This window comes from Balaenoptera borealis, assembly GCF_965194805.1.
Source record: "Balaenoptera borealis genome assembly, chromosome: 21".
NCBI classification, from domain to species: Eukaryota; Metazoa; Chordata; class Mammalia; order Artiodactyla; family Balaenopteridae; genus Balaenoptera; species Balaenoptera borealis.
In genome coordinates, this window is record NC_138880.1 from 17,160,216 (window position 1) to 17,183,785 (window position 23,570).

General features: G+C 33.7%; 1 protein-coding gene across 1 annotated transcript in view; it reads right to left on the reverse strand.

The window, feature by feature from the left end:
• Positions 1-23,570, reverse strand: part of SGCZ (sarcoglycan zeta) — a 929,817-nt gene that overhangs the window by 150,838 nt on the left and 755,409 nt on the right. Inside the window, exon 3 of the mRNA XM_082375047.1 lies at positions 17,172-17,273. Coding sequence (XP_082231173.1) covers positions 17,172-17,273 — 102 coding nt within the window. The remainder of the gene's footprint in view (positions 1-17,171; positions 17,274-23,570) is intronic.

Sequence of the window (23,570 nt, forward strand, 5' to 3'; positions counted from 1 at the left end):
TCATGAGTTGATTGAACATATGATTTTGACAAATAAAAGCTATGCTTCTCGGTGTTTAGTTTTCTTGTTTATCAAATTAGGTATATTTTATCTGCCCAGTATTTATTCAGAGAAGCTTCTATTATATATTTACATATGTATATACATATGTAATATATATATATATATACACACACATATATGAGAGAGAGAGAAATTTTATATTTTTTGTTTTCACACTTTAATTTTCTTACTTCTCTATGCACTGTTCATAGGGACATTTTTCTCCCCAAGAAAACATGATTCCCAAAGTTCTAACCCATACCTGGTGCTTGTCGCCCCAACTGCACTCAATTGTCATTCACTTAGAGAGTTTTGACCATCTCATCATGTGCTTGTTCCCTCACCTGTCCCTCCAGCTTTATGCTTTAATGAGCTACTATTTTCCAAAGGCCTGTAGGTATTTCCATCAAAATGTCTCTCTGCGAACTCAAGCTTCATCTGTCCCAAACTAATGCTATTTTTGCTAAGAAATACACTGAAACACTGACCGTAATATTTTTCTCCCTGCCTCAAATTCATTCTGTATATAACTGCCAGAATCTCATTCGTAAATAAAACTCTAAGTCACTTAAATGCTCAAAAAGTATTTAACAGCTCTCTAGCTTTCAGTGAGTAAAATCTAAATTCTTGATGCATATTCACAGGGACAGCTAGCATGACTTCATGCTTTCTTTCCAGTTTCAGCCATGTTTGTACTTCTTACTTTGACTCCTGTTCAAGCTCTCCCTCTGTCTAGTTTTCTCTATCTATCATCTTATAAGACCCTCATCAAAGGCCATTAACCCCATGAGGCATTCAAAGGCCACTTTTGTCTGAGATAATTTGGGAAGTGAAAAATTCTTAAATATAAAGTAAAACAAACTTATGTAAAATATCCACACATATTTTGGAACTAGCATCTGCAAGGTATAATATACCTCAATGTATTCTCAAATTAGCTAAAAAGCAGAGCCATAATAAGAAGTATTATATAAGGGAAACTAATTAACCCTAGCTAAAATATATATGAGGGGAATAACGTAAATACAGAGGAGAGGTACTTTAAAAATAAAATGCAATTTTTCACTTATTTCACACAAAAACAAAATATCAAGATTAGAAATTCTAAATATTAAAAAGGACATGGGTTTGTTTAAAAACCAATATTATACACACTCACACAGATACTGGACGTTCAACAGGCTAGAAGTCCTCTGATAATAAACTCTGAATACTCACATGGAAAAGCAAACGTTGCTTCAATGAACAACGGGTCAGTGGATTTATAGAAGAAGTGCCAAACTGAAATTATGTGCTCCAAACACATATATATTTTTGTTAGAGCTGAATGACTCCAAAAAAGTTTCAACAAAGCAGAACACATCAACATCCTGAAACATCAGAGTCCTCTTGATTGTCAGTGGAAATAATGGATAACCAATTACATCCAGTAGCAAAATATCAATGAATATAATATTTTACTCTAAAAATAAAAAAGTATTTCTTCATGTTCATTTCATTATTATGATTACTCAATCATTTTTAGTAATTACAATAATGTTAGAGACTGTTATTTTTTATCACTAGAATAATAAATGGAGTTGCATTATAGCTACATTGTTGATAGAAATTATTCCCTTAGTTGGCCAAATAGTTACAGTTTTTTTCCTAAATACATTTCTAAGACAACATACAAGATATTATAATAATCTATCCTAGCTTAGGGTGCTTTATTGTATAAAGAGTCTAGATAAAATAGATTGGACATATATCTTATCTGCTGGTGCTTAATATAATATAAAGCCAAGCTATAAATCTTCAGAGGGAAATCAATGTCAACAAATAATCCACCAATATTACTATCATAAGGACAACATAATCACATAAATTCAAAGAGACAAATAATGATTAGCATGATAGATGCCTTATAAATCATAGTAATGCCACATAAATTACATTTGTTGATTTGATCACAGGATCCGACATTTTAATAATTATATTGCTTATTTTAAAATTTCAGGAAAGAGTCAATGCCCCAAAACTAAGGCTTTCAAAATAACTCAAATAAGCAGGTTGTCCATATCTTCAAATATTATTCTAAGTTCTGAAATAAGATAGAATAGCAAAAATCTAGGAATTTTATCTGATTTTAAGTGAAAAAATATTTATCTCCTTAAGTTTAAATTAAAATCTCCTTAAGTTTTAATTAAAAATGTTCACCTTTTAAGCAAATGCATAAGTACACAATTCAATCATTCATAGAAAGTGCGACTGATAAACTACAAAATAAAAACAGGCTATTAAATTATTAAGACAAGAAATGAGAGTCTTTGTGTTGGTTTGCAAAATGGTCACACATTTCTCCCATTGCTGTACGCTGCTTTGTGAAGTGTCTACTGTTCTACCAGGAACCAGTCAACTTGCCAGCCCTAGAATCTGGGCTCAGCCTTGTGACTTTTACTGGCTGATGGACGTTAACAAACTTGCCACAAGCAGAGGTTTGGGAAGCATTTGCACCACGTTGGGGCTGCCCTCTCTTGCTGCTGGGAACCATTTGTCACCGTGTGATCAAGCTGGGGCTAACTTCCCACAGGAGGAGAGACCCCATGGTGTACCATCTCAGCCCTCATAGACAGCCGAGACACGCCTGTGAGGACATTCTAGATTAGCCAGCCCCAGGCCAGTTAGTACAAACTAGAAAAATAGCCTAGTGTTTCTTATTCACAACTTTGAGGGGAATAATAAAAATGTATGGTTCTAAACTATTAAGTTTTGAGCAAAAGCTTTTTATTTGCAGTGAAAGCTAGCTGGATCAGTCTTCATTATTGCTTTTATACAACTATTTTTCATAACTATCATAACAACAAAAATAGTCTACAAAACATGATCAGAGGCAAAATAATAAGTTAAATGTGATAACATTATAGAATGACATAAAATTCTAAATCAAAAAATAATAGTTTCTATGCTTCCCCACAGAAACTATATACTTCCCATTCATTTCATGAATTTTGAAATAATATACAAGGTTAGATGTTTGATTGACTCTTTAGCTAATTAAACATTACTCCAAATAAAATATAAAGTACTTCAAATATTAAAATTAATTTCTCTACAAAAGCCTTTTACTTTACTGGATGATCTCCCAAGTTCTCTCTTTGATAATCTCTGCAATCCAGCATGCTCAGGAGTATTTTGATTCTAAATTCCTGATTTAGTTTGTGATGATCAAAAGAAGAAGCCAATATGGCAAAAGTATGGTAAGCTGAGTGAAATACAACATGGGATGCTTATTGCAAATCATAGATAGATGAAGAGGACAAGAATGGCATGGTATTACACTGGTGCTGATTTTTTTTAAAAAAGCAGTTAAGTGAAGGCATTTGCATAAATTATGTTAAATTCCTCTTTTCCTACTTCAGGATACAATAAAAATATGGCAATTTGCAGTATCAGATCAAAATTAAACTTAGAAAAAGAATAGAAGAAAAGTAAAACAAACAAACAGGTATTAAATTGCTTTTTTATCTTCCACACGTACAGAGGATAAAAGACAAAAATGCAGCTTTATAGCAGTTTGTTTTAATAATTCACTTCTCAAATACTTTCTAGAAAGAAATGAAAGGGCAGATAGTTACTAATTACACCTAAAATATATTGAAGGGGAATATTTTCAGTAATTTGCATTTCATGAAATAAGAAAAAGAAAATTCATGAATTTAACAAATATTTTATCAGGGAAATAAAAGAATGCTGCTAAAATAACTTACTTTACTATTCATAACTAGAGCATAAGTAGGAATGGAAGTAGTGAATATGGGACACAAAAAATATGGCATTTAATTAACTATTCCTCTTACTGTCTCCTTCCTTATTTCCTATTCATTCAAATTTTAGGATTAATAATTTGTAACCTGGTTGAAGACTAGAAACATGTAATTCAGCTTCAGACTGGTGTCAGTGTCAAAGAAACAGTTCAGCGGAACAAAGTAAATTTTAGCAGTTCGGAACCTTTATTTGCATATCTTAAATCCATGAAAATAAAATCTGAATCTTTTTCTGCCGCATGCTTTTTTACAGAATCTGAAAAATACCTCTAATTCTTCCTAGATTTTCATTTTCTCTCTCCTTTTCTTCTCCTTTCCTAAATTGCAGAGGTTGACCTAAACTTTATTTAGCAAAAAAGACTCTTTCCTCTTTAGGTTTGTAACTAAGGATAATTACAAGATGCTCTTTGGCTCTGAGGAACAGTGTTAAAACTAGGGCCCTGAAATGAATTAAAATTGTTGTCCTGTGATATATGCATGTTGTAATAATTTAAAAAACACAAAGGTAACTAAGTTCAAATTGTTTTCTGTCTTTATGTTTAATTCCATTATCTGATCTAAATTCTCTTAACAAAATGATGGGCATTTTCCCAACTATTTTCCTTTCTTATAGAGAAATACATAAATTATTCTCACAGATGAAAGAATTTTTTGGTGGTTGCTTTTGAGAGGGAGGGAAAGAGAAAAAGAGGATGGACAGGAGAACAAGAAGGACTCAGCAATATGACAAAATACATTTAAATAATAGGATGTCTAACATTTCATTTAAAATGGTTTGCATACCACAATGTAAACACTTCATCTCCTTAAGATATTAGTGAAGTCTTTACAGAAGAAAGAATTATGTGTGAATATATGTGCATGTTATAGAGAGTTACAAAAGCAGGAAAATCTAGGAAATGACAGAGATCCATATTTGGGTAGATGTCATGGCAAAGGAAAGAACTTTCATGTCATATAGGGGAAAAAAATTAAATGGTGACAGAAACTGGGAGCCAGAGGACTTAAGTCCCCCGGAAACAGAAATCTTATGGATATAACTGAATCATCCATAGGACATAGAACAAGGGTTGAAGCTACATATAGAAAATCCTAAAGACTCAGTTGAAAAACTGTTGGAACTAATCAACGAATTCAATAAATTTGCAGGATATAAATCTCTTAAGTTTCTAAAAAGCAAGGTGATCAAAGGCAACATATGGATTCACTGTAATGAAAATGTTGCTTAGCAATGATAAAATCATAAAACCAAAATTATATTGAATGCAGTTTTTTCTTTCTTTTCTTAATTGCTGGGAATTTCAGGATCTTGATGTCTTCGTAGTTTGTGAGAAAGATTATATATTTTGCCACAGATGTGCTTTTTAAAGCAAATTCTGATTTATAGGAGGCTGCTTATTACTTCAAAAGAGATTTCAATTGCTATGGAGATGGAAAATTAACAAGAAGAGATTATACCCTAAATCTTTCCTTTTTTTTTTTTTTTATTAATGCAAGTCAAAGAAAAATCAGAGAAGTGTGGTTGAAGTATGTGAAAATGCAAAATCATGACTATAATAAATCACGAGCTTTTACAGTGATGAGGAAGCTTACTATGATAAAATATGGACAGTAAAGTAGTTATAGTATTAATATGTGTGATTGAATTTTATTATGATAGCTCTACAGAGAGTACAATGAGAAAAGTGTAGGACAAGACTAAAGATGATATTGGTCAAAACCAGTGTTTTTCAAGCTAGAAGGCAAGAGTATGAAAGGTTTCACAGATTCCTATCACAGATCAGGCAGACTCTATGTCTGTTTGCTTTATACTGCTTTTAGTTTTTGTAATATTTTACTTGATGGAACAGTCCCACATCTACAAATCATTTATAAACCATCAATCCAGCTAAAAACAATATTTAATTTGTAATAACTGAGTAACAAATTTTAGTATTAAGATACTGAATATTTCTATTTAAAACATTATGTCTTTACTTGTGACTCAGTATAGTGCTTTTTAATAAAATTTCTATCACTCTCTTAGAGATATTAAAAGAATGATTATCTAACGCATTAAAATGCAGTAACACAAAATAAGGGGAAAGAGTGGAGAGCTTTTGTTATTTGCAAAAAAAAATGCATTTTATTAATTTGAAATATAGTAAACTAAGCAAATGTAAGATAACATAGGCACTTTAGAGTTTCATTGCCTTGAGGATAAATTCCAAATTCCTCAGCATTCAAACCCTGCATGTGTGAAGCCCTAAGCTGCATTCCAAATCAATGTTTCTCTGCTCCTTTATATCCATGTTCGTCAAATATTTTTTTGCTCACTCATTTCCTAAAATATTTTTTAAACTATATGTCCTTGAATATTTTTAAGCTGATATTTGAAACATTTTTGGTATCAAAAGTTTGTTTTTTGCAAGGGATAAAATATCTGACCCTACATTTTATATATGTATTTTAAATATATTTTGTAGAATGCTCCAATTTTGTGGAGCCCTGCATTGAGCTTATCCAAATGACAGAACATGTTTGCCATATAACCTAATTCATCAGTAAACCCAGCCTTACTTTCTATCAGAAAAATATTTGAATGTTTCATTTCACATAAATGTATTAATATTATCCCATGATAACTAACTTATTTTTGATTTATAATTCTAAGAAAGAAGATTTTGCCATCCATATAACCTGGATGGATAGGCTTCTCCTTCAATAGTTCTTATCTAGCGACTAGTACTTTCTTTTCTCTACTTTTTTACATCTATCTGTCTACATATTGATCTATCTATCTATCTTTTTACTTTTAATTCAGGTGCAATGTGTCCTCATACTCCCACTTTGTTTAGCCAACCACTCATCCCCCATTTTCAACTTTTTATGTCCTGAGCAATATATTTTTTAATGTAAAAACAAAGGATTGATGACAGTTATCTGTTACTTTTGAAAAATAATGGACGTGGTAGTGGTAGAGAATTTGGAAAAACGAGAAGTAGCAGCTACAGGGTCATTCTTGGGCAGATCAAATTTAGGAACAAGTGCATTTGAAACTTGAGACTCAGGAAATAGATCTCCATGCATCAGTACCCCATGCATAGTCTTGGAACACCCACAGGGGTATGCGTGCCTGGGTTTGAGACTGTTACCTCACAGGATTCCTCAATCAAACCAAATTGCTCTACTCACTTTTTCCTGAAAAAAACTATGTCTTCTATAAACTATTTTCTTGCTCACAAATTATCTAATTTAGAATCAAAATCTCAATCATTCTTCAAAGTACAGCTCATATGCTTTCATATGGAAGCATACAAACTTGACCCATGAATAGTTATTTAGTATGGAAGGCCCAATTGAAAGTAAAAATATTGTCACTAAGATTGTTCCCATACTCAGTTCTCAGGCCTGACTTCTAAGGACAAGGAACTACAAAATAAAAAATAATGTGCTTCCCTTTTGTTCTAGGTTTGCTATCTCATTCTCTCACATCGTTTCTGGAGGAAGAAGTAAGTGTAGGGCTAAGTGTGTACGTGTGTGTGTTTATGTGTGTGTGTGTGTGTGTGTTTGGTAGAGAACGAGATGGGACACTACAGGTAATTGGTTTATGTGTTTGTTTATAAAAACAACTACATTTGAGGTAAGGAGGGAATCTTCATGTCTTTGTAAGGCTTCTGCAGTGTCTGAGAGACAACACCTGTGAGAGGACAATAGTATCATCTCTGGAAAAAATATATGGTAAGTAGAATTCCTTTTAGAACCTCCTACATTTTTTTTTAACTCCGTGGATTACTGCATTTCTATAACCAAGCTCACCTACACTTATATATTTAGCAACATCAAACCGTGTCCTAGCTTAATGAGGATTTCCTACCATGCTATTTTTTTGGCTTATTTTTAAACAAGATTCATTGTGTTGAAATTATTCACATTCTTTCTTCTGTGGGTCTAGCCCAGAACACCATACACAGAAATAGAAATATGGAATTCCTGGAGAATATGTAAAAAAATTACTTTGGAGAATACGATGAATTGTTTTTAAAAATTTTTTTAATTTGGTAATGAAAGATAATTTTTTTTATTTTGGACAAGTAATAAGACACATTTTTAATCAGTACTTAAAATGTATCTTCTGATAGCTCAAAGGTTTTAATTTTCCTTTCAAATAAAATTTTTCATTGGTCAAATGAGACTATCTATAAAATTACCTAAGATATATTCTTCCTTTATACCTGGAATAATTTTTAATTTTATGAATTGTTTAAAAGCAATGAATCAGAATGGGGAATTTAGGTTTGAGTCATAGTATTAAGACTTTTCTTTGCACAACTTGAGATAGCTAAATTGCCATATGCAAATGAAGACAATATCTCCTCCTGTATAGCAGTATGAATTAAGTAAGGTAATATGTATAAAAATGCTTTGTAAACCTGCAAAGTTTAATGTTCAGGATTATTAAACTGTAGTGAGTAGTTACATAGGTGGTTTCAGTGTTTTCATCTGTTGACACATGGTTGAGGGGCATCTATGAACCACTTAAAAAACTGTATATAATTATTTATTTTTATCCTTGTATTTAGATATTTTCTTCAGCTTTGAGTGGATTTTACCAAAGATGTCTGAATTTACAAACACTGAAAAGCACTTTGTTGCACAAATGTGTGTTATCTTTTCTGTATTCACTACTAGTGTTCCTTAACCAGCATGTACACATAACCTCAATATAGAGGCTCAGATTAATTATTTGTAGATGTTTGTTAAATATAACAGAAGAGGCTTAAGTTCATCAAAACTGAGGAATGTAAATTGCTACAGCCACTATGGAGGACAGTATGGAGATTCCTTAAAAAACTAAAAATAAAGCTACCATATGACCCTGCAATCCCACTCCTGGGCACATATCCATAGAAAACCGTAATTTGAAAGGATACATGCACCCCAATATTCACTGCAGCACTATTTACAATAGCCAGGATATGGAAACAACCTAAATGTCCACTGATGGAAAAATGGATAAAGAAAATGTGGTACATATATACAATGGAATATTACTCAGGCATAAAAAAGAACAAAATAATGCCATTTGCAGTGACATGGATGGACCCAGAGATTATCATACTGAGTGAAGTAAGTCAGACAGAGAAAGACAAATATCATATGATATCACTTATATGTGGAATCTAAAAAAATGGTACAAATGAAGATATTTACAAAACAGAAATTGAGTCACAGATGTAGAAAACAAACTTATGGTTACCAAGGGGGAAAAGGGGGGAGGGATAAATTGGGGTTGACATATACACACTACTATATATATGAAATAGACAATTAATAAGAACTACTATTCTTATAGCACACAGAACTCTATTCAATACTCCATAATGACCTATATGGAATAGAATCTAAAATAAGAGTGGATGTATGTATATGTATAACTGACTCATTTTGCTCTACAGCAGAAACTAACACAACATTGTAAATCAACTATACTCCAATAATAAAAAAAAACCCGAGGAACTTAAAGTCCTATTATTTCTAGTGCTGTCAGACTGTAAATATTTACAGTCATTAATTATTTAGAACAGCAGGTCTACAATTTACAGAGAGACAACTATAGAAGGAACTTTTGCAAAGACGAGGTGGATAGAACAAGAAGCAATGACTTGAGATGTGAGTTCTGGCTCACTTTTGAGTCCTCAGACCTTGGACACATCACTTAAATTCCCTAAGTCTTGAGGTAAAGTATCGGCAAAATGGCAATAAAATTATCTGCTCTGTTCACCTCACAGGGTTGTTGCTTTGACATTTAGATACCTTTTCATGGAATCCACTGAATATATTAAATGAGAGAAATAATAAAAATTACATTGATAGATATCTAAAAATATGGAAGAAACATTGATTTCTGACTAGACTATAATCAAGCTAATAATAGAAGGATGGATTTTCAGACTTCATGTTACTTGACCCATCAGAAACAGTTCTTCACTCTATCAACTTGGAAACACTTTCTTCTCTTTCCTTTCAGGATACCATACTCTCTTGGTTTTCTTACTACTTCACCAATCTCTCCTTCTTAGTCTGTGGTTGGTTCTTACACTTCTTTCCAAACTCTTCAATATTGGAGTGATGGATTATGGTGATTATAGATAGAATATTCAGTATTCTATCCACACTTATTTACTGATATTCTTGTCTGATATCATGTATTTAAATTAGATAGATAGATAGATATAGATATTAATATTGATATAAAAATGTTTCTAATTTGTGTCTCGAGCTTATACCTCAACATGAAATCTACACGCAGATAGCCACCTGCTAACTTTAAATGCCTGCTCTTCTAGTAGACAAAATTATCAGCTCCTAAATTGTGCTCAAAATCTTCCCCCACTCCCTACTTTGCCCCAAATTGGCTAATAGTGACTACTCAGAACAAAAAACCTTGATATCGTATGTGATTCTCTCTTATTCTCACATCCCATTTGCAATGTGTTAGCAAATTCTTATATTCTACTTTTAAAATATACTGTCTTTGATCATAATACTCATCACATAGTGAGGATTAAATATATGCAAAGGATGAAAAATATGCAAAGGATTTAGTATAATGTTTGGCTTTCATTAAAAATAATAAGCAATACTGTTTCTTGTGTTGGACTCTGTAGTAAAGGTTTTACCTCGTTTATGTCTTTGAATAAAAACCATAACACTCTAGTCCCTAAAAATATTAGGGGCTACTATGAACTTTATTTTGCAGATGATAAAAGTAAGGCACAGAGAGGTAAAATAAGGTAACAAGTCACAACTGCTAAGTAACAGAGCCAGGATTTGAAGCCAGGAATTGGACTTCAGAAATTTACTCTATGTTGAATGTTAGCTAGTGTTAAAAACCATTATCTGTCGAACAGCCACAAAAATGATTTGAAATATAATAGAAATGAAAAAATTTCAAGAAAATGGCCAGCTTACATTCACAACACCAAAAGGAACAGTTTTTCTCCACAAGCACAAAGGTGAAGAGAAAAAGGAATGGAAAACCCATTCTCATACACAATATGAACCATAAAGTGATTGACAAGAAACTTGTAATGCTTATATGAAAAAGAATGTTAAGAAATGTTCCTGAACAACACAAAGTAAGTTCTCAAAAGAAAAAAAAATCAGGAGAGAAGCCATATTTCTAGATAGAAAAATCTCAAAACTATAAAGATGTCAATTTTCTCAAATTAAATGCAACCATAATTAAGTTTCCAATTGGAATTTTTATGAAACATGACAGCTGATTATTAAGTTCATTTGGAAGAGAAAATGCACAATAGTCAAAAGGTTTTGAAAAAGAGCAATAAAAAAGAACTTGCTGTAACAGTTCCTTAAACTTACAGTTTGGTTTTAGTCCAAATATATCAACAGAACAGATAGAGGGGCCATAAATAAATCTACGTACATTTAAGAATGTAGTATATGAGGAAAGCTGTACTACAAATCAGTGATGGGAAAAATGGACTATTCAAATTATGGTATTGGGGACTATTGGTCATGAAGGAAGTAAAAAAGGAAGGAAGGAAGGAAAAAAGAAAAAAGAAAAGGAAGAAGGGAGGACGGGAGGGAGGAAGGAAGGATCCTACTTAATACATCAAAATAGAAAAGTTTCAAAAACTCTCCCTCATTACTTAACAACTTAAACAAAAATTATTTCTTTTAAAAATCAGATTTTTCTTGGAACAGCCATCAATTTTTGATACAAGCTTGTGTCATAAACTTGAAAAAGTGAAAGCCAAGAAAAGATTACTTCATAGTAGCATATAGTATGTATCCCTGCCCTATTTTCACCCATGTCCCAGAAGAAAAGAACAAATGTTGACATATTTCTGAGGAGTGTAACCCAAATAAACTGATCTGGGTAGAGGAAAGAAGGTAGTAGAGTAGACAGTACTGGAAAAATCTACCAGACTGTATATGTCATTGGAAGAAATCTACAGAGGCAAAAAGGGCCACTTAGACCCATGGAATTAACAGAGTCCAAGTCTGGTTGGCACAAGGCATTTACTCAACAGTCTAGCTTGCCCTTCCCATCAACAATCTCTCAAGGGAAACAAAGTTGCCAGAAAGTAATTTTCCTACCTCAAATTGTACTCATTAGGGATAATGCAAACTAGGTAAGGAAAGAACCTTAAGTTTTAGTATTTAAAATTTTGGATTTTAATAAAACCATAGCTTGAACATAATAAAACGACCTGTAAAGATTTAAAAGACTGTGGACCTAAGGAAAATTCTGAGAGTGGAAACAACACCCTTATACATAAAATACATGAATTAGAGCAAAGGCAAAATTCATACAGAGAAAAATAAACTAATGGCAGAGAAGACAGACTCTAGATCAGTGGTCCCCAACCCCCGGGCCACGGACTGGTACCGGTAGGTGGCCTGTTAGGAACAGAGCCGCACAGCATGAAGTGAGCAGCGGGCAAGCAAGGGAAGCTTCGTCTGTATTTATAGCTGCTCCCCATCGCTTGCATAACCGCCTGAGCTCCGCCTCCTGTCAGCATTATGATGATTTGTATAATTATTTCATTATATATTACAGTGTAATAATAATAGAAATAAAGTGCACAATAAATGTAATGTGCTTGAATCATCCCGAAACCATCCCCCTGCCACCCCGGTCCATGGAAAAATTATCTTCCACAAAACTGGTCTCTGGCGCCAAAAAGGTTGGGGACCACTGCTCTAGATAATAACTTACTTGTATTCAGAGGAAACATACAAAGTTTAAAATAATTAGAGAAATTATGATAGCTGTGGAGGACAAAGAAGATCCAACATAAGAATTATTGCTTTCTCTGAAAACCTTAACAAATGTAACTGAAAGATATTGAGTGATATAATATAGAAAAGGTTTCTGAAATTAAAGAAATGAAATGGCAAAAATGTATCAGACATCCAGGCAGAACGTGCCTGTCATCAACAGGAGAAAAATACCAGACTTTCCTGAGACTTTTTTATGGCAATATTCAGTGCTAGAATTCCACAGAGCAATGAGCTAACAGGAAAAGAAGGGATGAACCATTAATAACATTCCAGAAAAGAATAAAGACAACAGTCAGACACCTTTCGCATGCAATATTTCAAGTATCAGCAAACAAACACACAAAACTAATTAACAATGAAATACAAGAAAGGAAGGAATGATTTGAATAATGAACTCAGTCCTGGAGAATCCATAAAAAAAGGACTGGTGTTGAGAATGGCAGGCATCTGTATTGTGAGTTAAGACCAAAGTGCCAAGGCAATTAAATCTGCAGAACAGAATGTAAATATTATGAACTCTGACAAAGTTAAAATCATATAATTATCAAAAAAAACTGAAAATGAATAGGGGTGAAGACAAACTGGAGGAAAGCTAGTCACCCCAAATTGCACTGCAGGGAGTTAATGAACACTGTCTGAAATGAAAACATGGAGCTAATGCATCCAGCTTCCTAATGGTTTTCGTCGTCTTTTATCCTTAACCATAAAGACAGTTTAAAAAAAACATTTTTGTGGTAAAAAACTATTTAAGGTCAGCAATTCTTTCCAATTTATGTCAGTTTATGTTTCTTCTATTTAATTATGTATAATATACTAATTATAAATAGCAGGTACATGTCTCCCTATATATTTATCTTTTTTATTTTTATTGTTTTATCTTTTTTATTTGTGCAAATGTATAATTATATAACTGTCATGATGTTCACCATATGTTAACAGGTTTTTTTTTCTTGAGTGTAAAGATTTTGGGATGATTTGTGTGCATGTGTGTGTTTTAACTTGAATAAAGACATTACAGTAAATAATAAAGTTCATCAGTATTAAACATCTGAATGTGAAATAATAATAAGAATGATAATAATAAAAAGATTATAGAAGCTTGCAGATATCTATTTATGATTGGTTTGCACGGGAGAAAGAAACCTGAATAGAGGAGATTTGCCATGGTAGCTGAAGGACACAGGGTCAGGAGACTTATTCCCCTGACACAATTATCAATCTGTCATGCAGGATGCTGGGATGAGGGGCAATAGTGAGGTATCACCTTAACTGAGGAGGCTTAAACAGAAAAAAATAAGAGAGGTATTCAGCTAATATCAGATGAAGTTGGATAATACTTAAGATAGTCCTAGAGAACTCATGATGCAATTTTTTTCTGGTAAGAATCAGTGAAATATAGATGATCTAACCACCTGAGCACTCTGAATTCATGAAACCTTGAGAAACTTTTCAACTACATTAAAAAACTGGTGATTACAAGTCCTAATTTCCTGATATTTCAAATATTTAACCTAATGTTAGACCACATGCATTAAAGACCCATTCAGAATGTTATAATATATGCAAGGTCAAATCCCAAGTTCTTCGAATATTTTGTATCTAAAGAAAACTATATATTTAACTTCACAAATGTTCAGTACCTACTCTCTGAAAATAATGTTAATTTTGAAGATGCATTGAATTCTAAGATACTTTAAACACAGAATATGTTTTTCTGTGTGCTGATATGATCAACCACTTAAAAAGTTTTTTTTTTTTTTAAGCATGAATAAGAGAGTAAACTGCATTGGATAATAGTAGAATTTCAAATAACTATAGAAATTTGGTGGTGGAGACAGCCAACTACCCTACAGTTAGCCTGTAGGGTAGAAACAGCCCATGGTTTATTAAGTTAGGAGGCTAGGTGTGTGTGTCTGTGGGCAACTGCATTTTCTGACCAATAGAAATGTATTACATTTCCATGTATAGGATTAAATAAATACCTATGTAACCAGAAAATAATTTTAAATAAGAAAATTCTTTATTTCAGAGTGGAATACTGGCTAAATAGAAAGAAGGCAATCCACTGGCATTAGTGCAGGAAAACACACACACAAATCAAAACTGCAGGAAAAAAATCTGCACAAATCAAAATTGTTTGTACACTACTATTTTTCTCAGCTTAATTGAATCTTTGTAAGTACCTGTTGAATTTAATATATTTTCTTATCTTACCTACAGGAATTTTGACATTTTATCATAAAAACATTTGAATACATGAAAATGTGTGGAAAGACTGAACTAAGTGGAATTAAAAAAATAATGTAAAACCTCATCTCTACTAGTATTACTGAATTTGTTGTGTTCTTTCTTAACCTAAGAATCATGTATTTTGATAAGTTTCTACCAAACTCACTTTATTAATGAGAAAATTAAGGCTCAGGAACATTGTGGCTGGCTTTTTGAAACAGTGAATAAACTTCACGGCAGAGTAAAAACAACTGCATGCATTCATGGACAAGAGAATCCTAATATGGGGACTGCTTATAAAAGATATATTTCTCTTTATTTTAAATTTTTTTTTTTTTGTGGTATGTGGGTAGAGACATTTCCAAGGAATAAATGAGTCTCCTTCTTTTTCTGTTCTCTAACCAGTCCTCCCATCTGACTGCTGATGGAACATGCTGCCACCTGCCTGGGCTGTATCAAGCTTCGCAGTTACTGAGGGGCAAATGATAACCAGAGGAGAAGCGACAGGACTGGGGACGTGAAAGAGAGCATATAGATTTCCATCAATACGGCGAGTTTTAGAAATGCTTGTGAACTTTCCCAGGGATAAAGGTTAGAAAGCCCATCTGCCACCACCTCACATTTTAATGCTATAACATCAGTGAATTCTTTCTTATTTGGTCCATAGTTGGAGTGCATACATCCCCGTTTCCCAGGAGTATCCTCGTTTACACCTGTTGCTTGCTCTCAAAAATGTTCCTGCTAGGAAGGTAAATTCTATGACCCTCCTGCTGGCAGAGGGCTTCACAATCCTTCTCTAAACTGTACTCCCAGGAAGCTGCTCCAAATTGGTCTAAAATGGTTTTGAAGATAAATCTTTTTTTTTTTTGCCGTCCCCAGACTTATCAATAGGATACATTTTCCAAGAAGGTCCTGCCTATGATGACTCTCACCTTTGTCCTATGTTAAGTACTGTTTTTATTTCCAAGTATGAGTTTTCATTTCTTCAAATATGAAACTGTTTAGTGGTGCCAAACACAAGAAGGAACCAGAAAATAACTGAGTGGTGATAACTTCCAATCAAAGGGAAGATGCTAATATGTGTAAGCATGCTATTTGTTTTCAGTTTTCCTAACAATCAAATCAAATAAAAACACCAAACAAACTTTTTATTTTAAGTTTAATTAGTTTTGATAGTTTAATCAGTAAGGTCAGGTGTTCATACATGTGTCTATCGTATTATTTATTCTCTGACCAAAATCCAGAAAGTAATCTTAATAAAAAATTTCCAGTACCCAGAGTAGCAGTCAATATAGTATATTAGGAAGCTCTGCAAGTTCACATATAACAAAATAAAATTTAAACTTAATATAATTATCCTAATTAGAATTTTTATGAAAAAGAATGCTTTGTTCTGTGTTCACTTTGGTATTTAAGGGAAAAATAGCCTCGAAGCAAATTATAAAATTTTGGCTTACTATGCAACTCATTTGCTAATATATTGCTAATATTAAAACATTCTAGTCTAAAATATACTTTCATATTTATGAAATAAGGTTAGTAATCTTTCCACATTTTATATAACAATCTTTCTAATTATTCTGTTTTACTAAATTTATTTCCACACATACACACATATCCCAGGGGAAAGCCTATTACATTTGAAAGAGTCTGGTGAGATTCTGATGTACCAAAGATACTACCTTCTGAGAAATAACACACTTAAGCCAAAATGAACAATGTCTAAGCTATAATGTTTTGATTTTTAGCATGCTGCTAGGTGATAAAACACACATAGCACACACACATACACACATACATTTGAAAGAATAAATATTCTTACTGCTTTTAAATAATGTACATCCAGAAATAAAGTTAATTTCTGTACTAAATAAGACTTTCTGTCACCTCTTTTAGAAAATGCATGTCCCTTAAAGCTGAAAAGATGTAAAATACATTGAATTAATATTATTTATTCAAGTCAAGGTTCTTGCAGAAATTACTCAAAATATGTTAAATGCCCCTTCTGGAATTAATATAACTGGATTTTTAATGTCCATTGAAAACAGAGGGGCATATTTTATAGACTAACAAGCACAACACTGCAGTTTAATTTGAAATGGCTCTCTAATTTGTCAGTTTGAAACTAACTTCTCCACTGGTTTTTCAATTGCTTCATTGTTTTGATTTCTTCAAATAAGTCTTTAGCTTAAAATAACTAAACGCATACTGAAGAGATAAGGGGTAACTGTCCTCCTATTTTAAGCTAAAACATAACCTCTAAATTATCTTTTACAGTAAGCCAAAGCCAGTATCACATACCTTTCGGGAATGAATTTCTTTCACATACAATGGAAGTAGAAACTCAGATATACCTTCAAGTCGGATTCCCTTCTTGGTGACTCTCAGATTTCCCATACCATCCTACAAGCAATGAAATATAGTTCACTTTTAGGTTAATTAGAGAATGAATAACTGGCCATAATTTTCTTAGGCCTAAGTTGAGAAAACAGTAAGCTCAAATCAGCGATGATTTAAGGAAAATGAGAGGTTGAATTTACTTAATGAATGACTGCAGCAGTTTGCATGCATATGGTGGGCTCTGTTTAAAATGAACAGGGAAAGAGGAGTATAAAGGACCTAGTATCTCTTTCAAGTTCTAACAGAGACTGGGACTCATCTGTGAATAAATCCTGTACTTTCTTCATGCATCAATCCTTTTAACTATTTATTAGGTAAAATGATACTTGCTACCTGATTATTGAAAACAACTTTGCAGAGAGGTCTAATATTATTTTTACATGACAGTTGTATACATATTTCTACTACAATCAAATAGTCACATTTGTACAAGCAATAAATGATTGACTAGTGTAAGTAAGAATGGTGTCCCAGTGTTTTAACCATGGGTTAAGCATACATCCTTTTCTTTAGAAAATAATACTCTATGAGGAGGATAAAACAGTACACAAATAATATTTATGAGACAAAAAGTAAAAATAGTAAGAACATGGGAATTAAAGAAAGGAGAATTCACATCTGGTTGGAGAGTAAACCATTTCTCATGGGAAGATACTGACTACGATAAAGGACTTAAGAATATGGAGTTTCAACAGAAGATGTCCCTAGAGGGAGGAACAAAATGACCATTCTGGTCGCAATTAGGAAGCAGCACGCCATCCAAACTGGCTAATGGAATATTGTGAGCAAAAACAACTGGGAGTATGTTTTGAGGCCAGAGAAAGAAAAGCCATGAATGCAAACTAAGGGGTCTGTATGTACAACAGCGTCCAAGAGAAGGAATGTACAAAGTTCTCGAAGAGCTCAGTGGCTTGAAATGATCAGAGTTACGCTTTAAGATTAAGCTGGCAGAAGGACAATGTGGAGCTATCTGACAGAGTATCAGTAATAACGTACAACTTGGTAATAAGTGTGAGAAGTGTGGTGGAAGAGCAACCTTCAAGACCTGGTGACTAATTTTATCTGGAGATACTGAAAAGAGGACCATTTATGACTGACCCAAGGTTTCACAACTATGACTATATAAGGACATGTAGTGATTTTTACACTTGGACTAGTAAAATTTGTAGGCTCAATGGCAAAAATAAGTTCAGCTTTGAACTTTCTAACTTTGGACTTTCTAACTACTTCCAGTAGCAACACTGGAAAAAATCAGCATTTTATCCATCAACCAACACATCTGTAGAAAGCAGGCTGGGGTGTGACAGTTGCTTAAGTCTCGCTTGAATCTATCATGATGGATGAGCAAGTCCTGTGTGGAAAAAATGTATATAAAACCAAAGAGGGACTCCTAGATAACGCCTAGGTCTGTGGGTTGGAAAGACATATTTTCTACCTCCTGGGAGGCTGGGATTAGTAGAAGAGGAAAGGCAAGGGATTATGATAGCCAGCCTCAACCCTCTGCTCTGACCTCAAAAGAAAGCCAATGAAGCAGTAGAACAATGAAAAGAATTTTGAGTAAGAACTGAAGAACTATTTTTTAAACTCAGACAAAGAAAAGGACTAAGAAGAGAGAGAGAAATATTTTGAGGTGGTGAGATCTCAGTCTTCTCATGGAAGGAGAAAGGAATTGATTCTGGTTGAACTGAATTTGGGATGAGACAGAGGAATTCACTTCTTGAGCCTAAACTTCTTGTCAGCTTAAACTTAAAGCTGACACTGGAAATGCCTAAACTTTTTTAAAAATAAGAAAATTTCAAGCATCCCTGAAGACAAATTCTGATGGGAAAATAGGCCTACTTTTGTTTCTCTTAGACAGAGCTAGTTTATACCAGTTTTATAATATCCTCTCTCACTTTTGAAACTGAAGTGTCTCTGATATAGACATTAATTACAGGGTTGCTCATTCACTGGCTCTAATTAGTTTTGCAACATTATGCAACAGAAACAGGCAGAATTAACAGTGAGAGAGATTCAAAACTGAGGATTTACTGGACAGGAGTGGCAAAAAGTCATAGGAACGTGGTGTTCTAAAGTAACAAAAAAATGATGCCCCTTAAATGGCTATTATTTTTTTCTTGTTGGATACAGACATGTAAAGCCAGAACAGCAGTGTCCGGCTGCAAAAACAGCACAGGGTAAAGAATAGCAACAGATAATAAATTAATGATCAAGTTCAATAGGAGTTAAAAAAATACGAGAAATGCTAAGACAGGTTTATCATCAGAAAATGCAAACTCAGATTTTGAGATCTTGAAGGTGAGAACATTTCCAGATATGATGAGGTCCAGAGAACACCTGAGCAGTGGCTGAAGACATAGACTGGAGACAGAACCCTGTATATTTCACAGAGCCTAGAATAACAGTACATGTAAAGTGATGTGTGGCTTTAAAATACTATTTTGTTTCAGAGAGATTTTCTTGACTAAATCTCACACACTGACTGTCCATGTATATTCTCAAATGCCTGCCTGAAGGAAATGTTCTGAAATGTTCTCCATGGAGTTGCTTTGCAAATGTTTAAGGCAAATGTTAGACTATCTCAAGGAAATAGAAACAAATTCTATCATGAATGTAATTCCCAGTTCAATGTTAATCTTAAAAAATGTTTTTATAAGATGGCTAAAAATAAAAGAACTGGACATCCAAAGTTACCTTTGCTATATGCATATTAAATTCTGGAAAGTTTTGATTCTTAAGCTCAGTGTTTTCTTCTTATATTTTCTATATAACATAAACTTTGGCGGCATATATACAGTTATATTCCATTTATTTAATTAAAAAAATTTGTTTAACATCTTTATTAGAGTATAATTGCTTTACAATGGTGTGTTAGTTTCTGCTTTATAACAAAATGAATCAGATATACATAAACATATATCTCCATATCTCTTCCCTCTTGCGTCTCCCTCTCTCCCACCCTCCCTATCCCACCCCTCTAGGTGGTCACAAAGCGCCGAGCTGATCTCCCTGTGTTATGCGGCTGCTTCCCACTAGCTATCTATTTTACATTTGGTAGTGTATATATGTCCACGCCACTCTCTCGCTTTGTTCCAGCTCACCATTTCCCCTCCCCGTATCCTCAAGTCCATTCTCCAGTAGGTCTGTGTCTTTATTCCCGTCTTGCCCCTAGGTTCTTCATGACCATTTTTTTTTTTTTTTTTTTTTTAGATTCCATATATATGGGTTAGCATAGGTATTTGTTTTTCTCTTTCTGAACTTACTTCACTCTGTATGACAGACTCTAGGTCCATCCACCTCACTAAAAATAACTCAATTTCGTTTCTTTATATGGCTGAGTAATATTCCATTGCATATATGTGCCACATCTTCTTTATCCATTCATCCATTGATGGACACTTAGGTTGCTTCCATGTCCTGGCTATTGTAAATAGAGCTGCAATGAACATTTTGGTACATGACTCTTTTTGAAGTATGGTTTTCTCAGGGTATATGCCCAGTAGTGGGATTGCTAGGTCGTATGGTAGTTCTATTTTTATTTATTTAAGGAACCGCCATACTGTTCTCCATAGTGGCTGTATCAATTTACATTCCCACTAACAGTGCAATAGGGCTCCCTCTTCTCCACACCCTCTCCAGCATTTATTGTTGGTAGATTTTTTGATGATGGCCATTCTGACTGGTGTGAGATGATATCTCACTGTAGTTTTGATTTGCATTTCTCTAATGATTAATGATGTTGAGCATTCTTTCATGTGTTTTTTGGTAATCTGTATAACTTCTTTGGAGAAATGTCTGTTTAGGTTTTCTGCCCATTTTTGGATTGGGTTGTTTGTTTTTTTTGGATATTGAGCTGCATGAGCTGCTTGTAAATTTTGGAGATTAATCCTTTGTCAGTTGCTTCATTGGCAAATATTTTCTCCCATTCTGAGGGTTGTCTTTTCGTCTTGTTTATGGTTTCCTTTGCTGTGCAAAAGCTTTTAAGTTTCATTAAGTCCCATTTGTTTCTTTTTGTTTTTATTTCCATTTCTCTAGGAGGTGGGTCAAAAAGGATCTTGCTGTGATTTATGTCAAAGAGTGCTCTGCCTATGTTTTCCTCTAAGAGTTTGATAGTGTCTGGCCTTACATTTAGGTCTTGAATCCATTTTCAGTTTATTTTGGTGTATGGTGTTAGGGAGTGTTCTAATTTCATTCTTTTACATGTAGCTGTCCAGTTTTCCCAGCTCCTGAGGCTGCTGGGAGAAATTTCCCTTTCTCTTCTTTGTTTCCACAGCTCCTGGGTTTTAGCTTTGGATTTTTTTCACAGAACTAGAACAAACAATTTCACAATTTGTATGGAAACAGAAAAGACCCCGAATAGCCAAAGCAATCTTGAGAAAGAAAAACGGAGCTGGAGGAATCAGGCTCCCTGACTTCAGATTATACTACAAAGCTACAGTAATCAAGACAGTATGGTACTGGCATAAAAACAGAAATATAGATCAAAGGAACAGGATAGAAAGCCCAGAGTAAACCCTTGCACATATGGTCGCTTTATTTTTGATACAGGAGGCAAGAATATACAATGGAGAAAAGACAGCCTCTTCAATAAGTGGTGCTGGGAAAAATGGACAGCTACATGTAAAAGAATGAAATTAGAACACTCCCTAACACCATACACAAAAATAAACTCAAAATGGATTAAAGACCTAAATGTAAGGCCAGACACTATAAGACTCTTAGAGAAAAACATAGGCAGAGCACTCTTTGACATAAATCACAGCAAGATCCTTTTTGACCCACCTCCTAGAGAAATGGAAATAAAAACAAAAAGAAACAAATGGGACTTAATGAAACGTAAAAGCTTTTGCACAGCAAAGGAAACCATAAACAAGATGAAAAGACAACCCTCAGAATGGGAGAAAATATTTGCCAATGAAGCAACTGACCAAGGATTAATCTCCAAAATTTACAAGCAGCTCATGCAGCTCAATATCAAAAAAACAAACAACTCAATCCAAAAATGGGCAGAAGACCTAAACAGACATTTCTCCAAAGAAGTTATACAGATTGCCAACAAACACATGAAAGGATGCTCAACATCACTAATCATTAGAGAAATGCAAATCAAAACTACAATGAGGTATCACATCACACCGGTCAGAACGGTCATCATCAAAAAAATCTACAAACAATAAATGCTGGAGAGGGTGTGGAGAAGAGGGAGCCCTATTGCACTGTTAGTGGGAATGTAAATTGATACAGCCACTATGGAGAACAGTATGGTGGTTCCTTAAATAAATAAAAATAGAACTACCATACGACCTAGCAATCCCACTACTGGGCATATACCCTGAGAAAACCATACTTCAAAAAGAGTCATGTACCAAAATGTTCATTGCAGCTCTATTTACAATAGCCAGGACATGGAAGCAACCTACGTGTCCACTGACGGATGAATGGATAAAGAAGATGTGGCACATATATACAATGGAATATTACTCAGCCATAAAAAGAAACGAAATTGAGTTATTTGTAGTGAGGTGGATGGACCTAGAGTCTGCCATACAGAGTGAAGTAAGTCAGAAAGAGAAAAACAAATACCGTATGCTAACCCATATATATGGAATCTAAAAGAAAAAAAATGGTTATGAAGAACCTAGGGGCAGCAAGGAAGTACCAAAAATATGTTTATAGTGGGGTAATACATTACACTTGTTTTTTTAGTGTGCATCCAAGTTATTTTACTTTTTAGTGTTATTTCCTAAAAATGCTCAAGTTGTCTTTCAAAGAGAATAGAAAAGAATGTGTAAAGCTAGAACAATATATAGTTTACAGTGCAATCAGTTGCAATCAGTTTTTTCAGCTGCATTATGGTAGGGGATTTAAAGCTGATATATTTATTTTGCATTTAGAATGCCTTAAGATATGTACTATCTGTTGGATTACATAACGATGAGCACGTCCTTTTCAATGGCTATTTGCTGTGTGGTAGCAGCATAGAAGCATTCTGCGAGTTTTAGTCTCATCAAAACCGACTATAAAAATTTTGAATTAGTGGATCACTGAGTGCATTGAGAGTTAACAATTTTATAATTGAGCTGTCGTGTTTATTAGTATTGTACTGGTAGCATCTGAATTGACCACATTTTAAAAGTCCTTTGAAGTTTTGATTTGAAAATGTTCCAACCATACATAACAATCTATGCTGATTATTTTACAACTTTGATTATATAGTACCAAATGTATTGTGCCATTTCTCTAAAAGTTATATTTTGAAATTATGATGTAAGAATCTAATAGCAGTTCATTTTAAAGAAT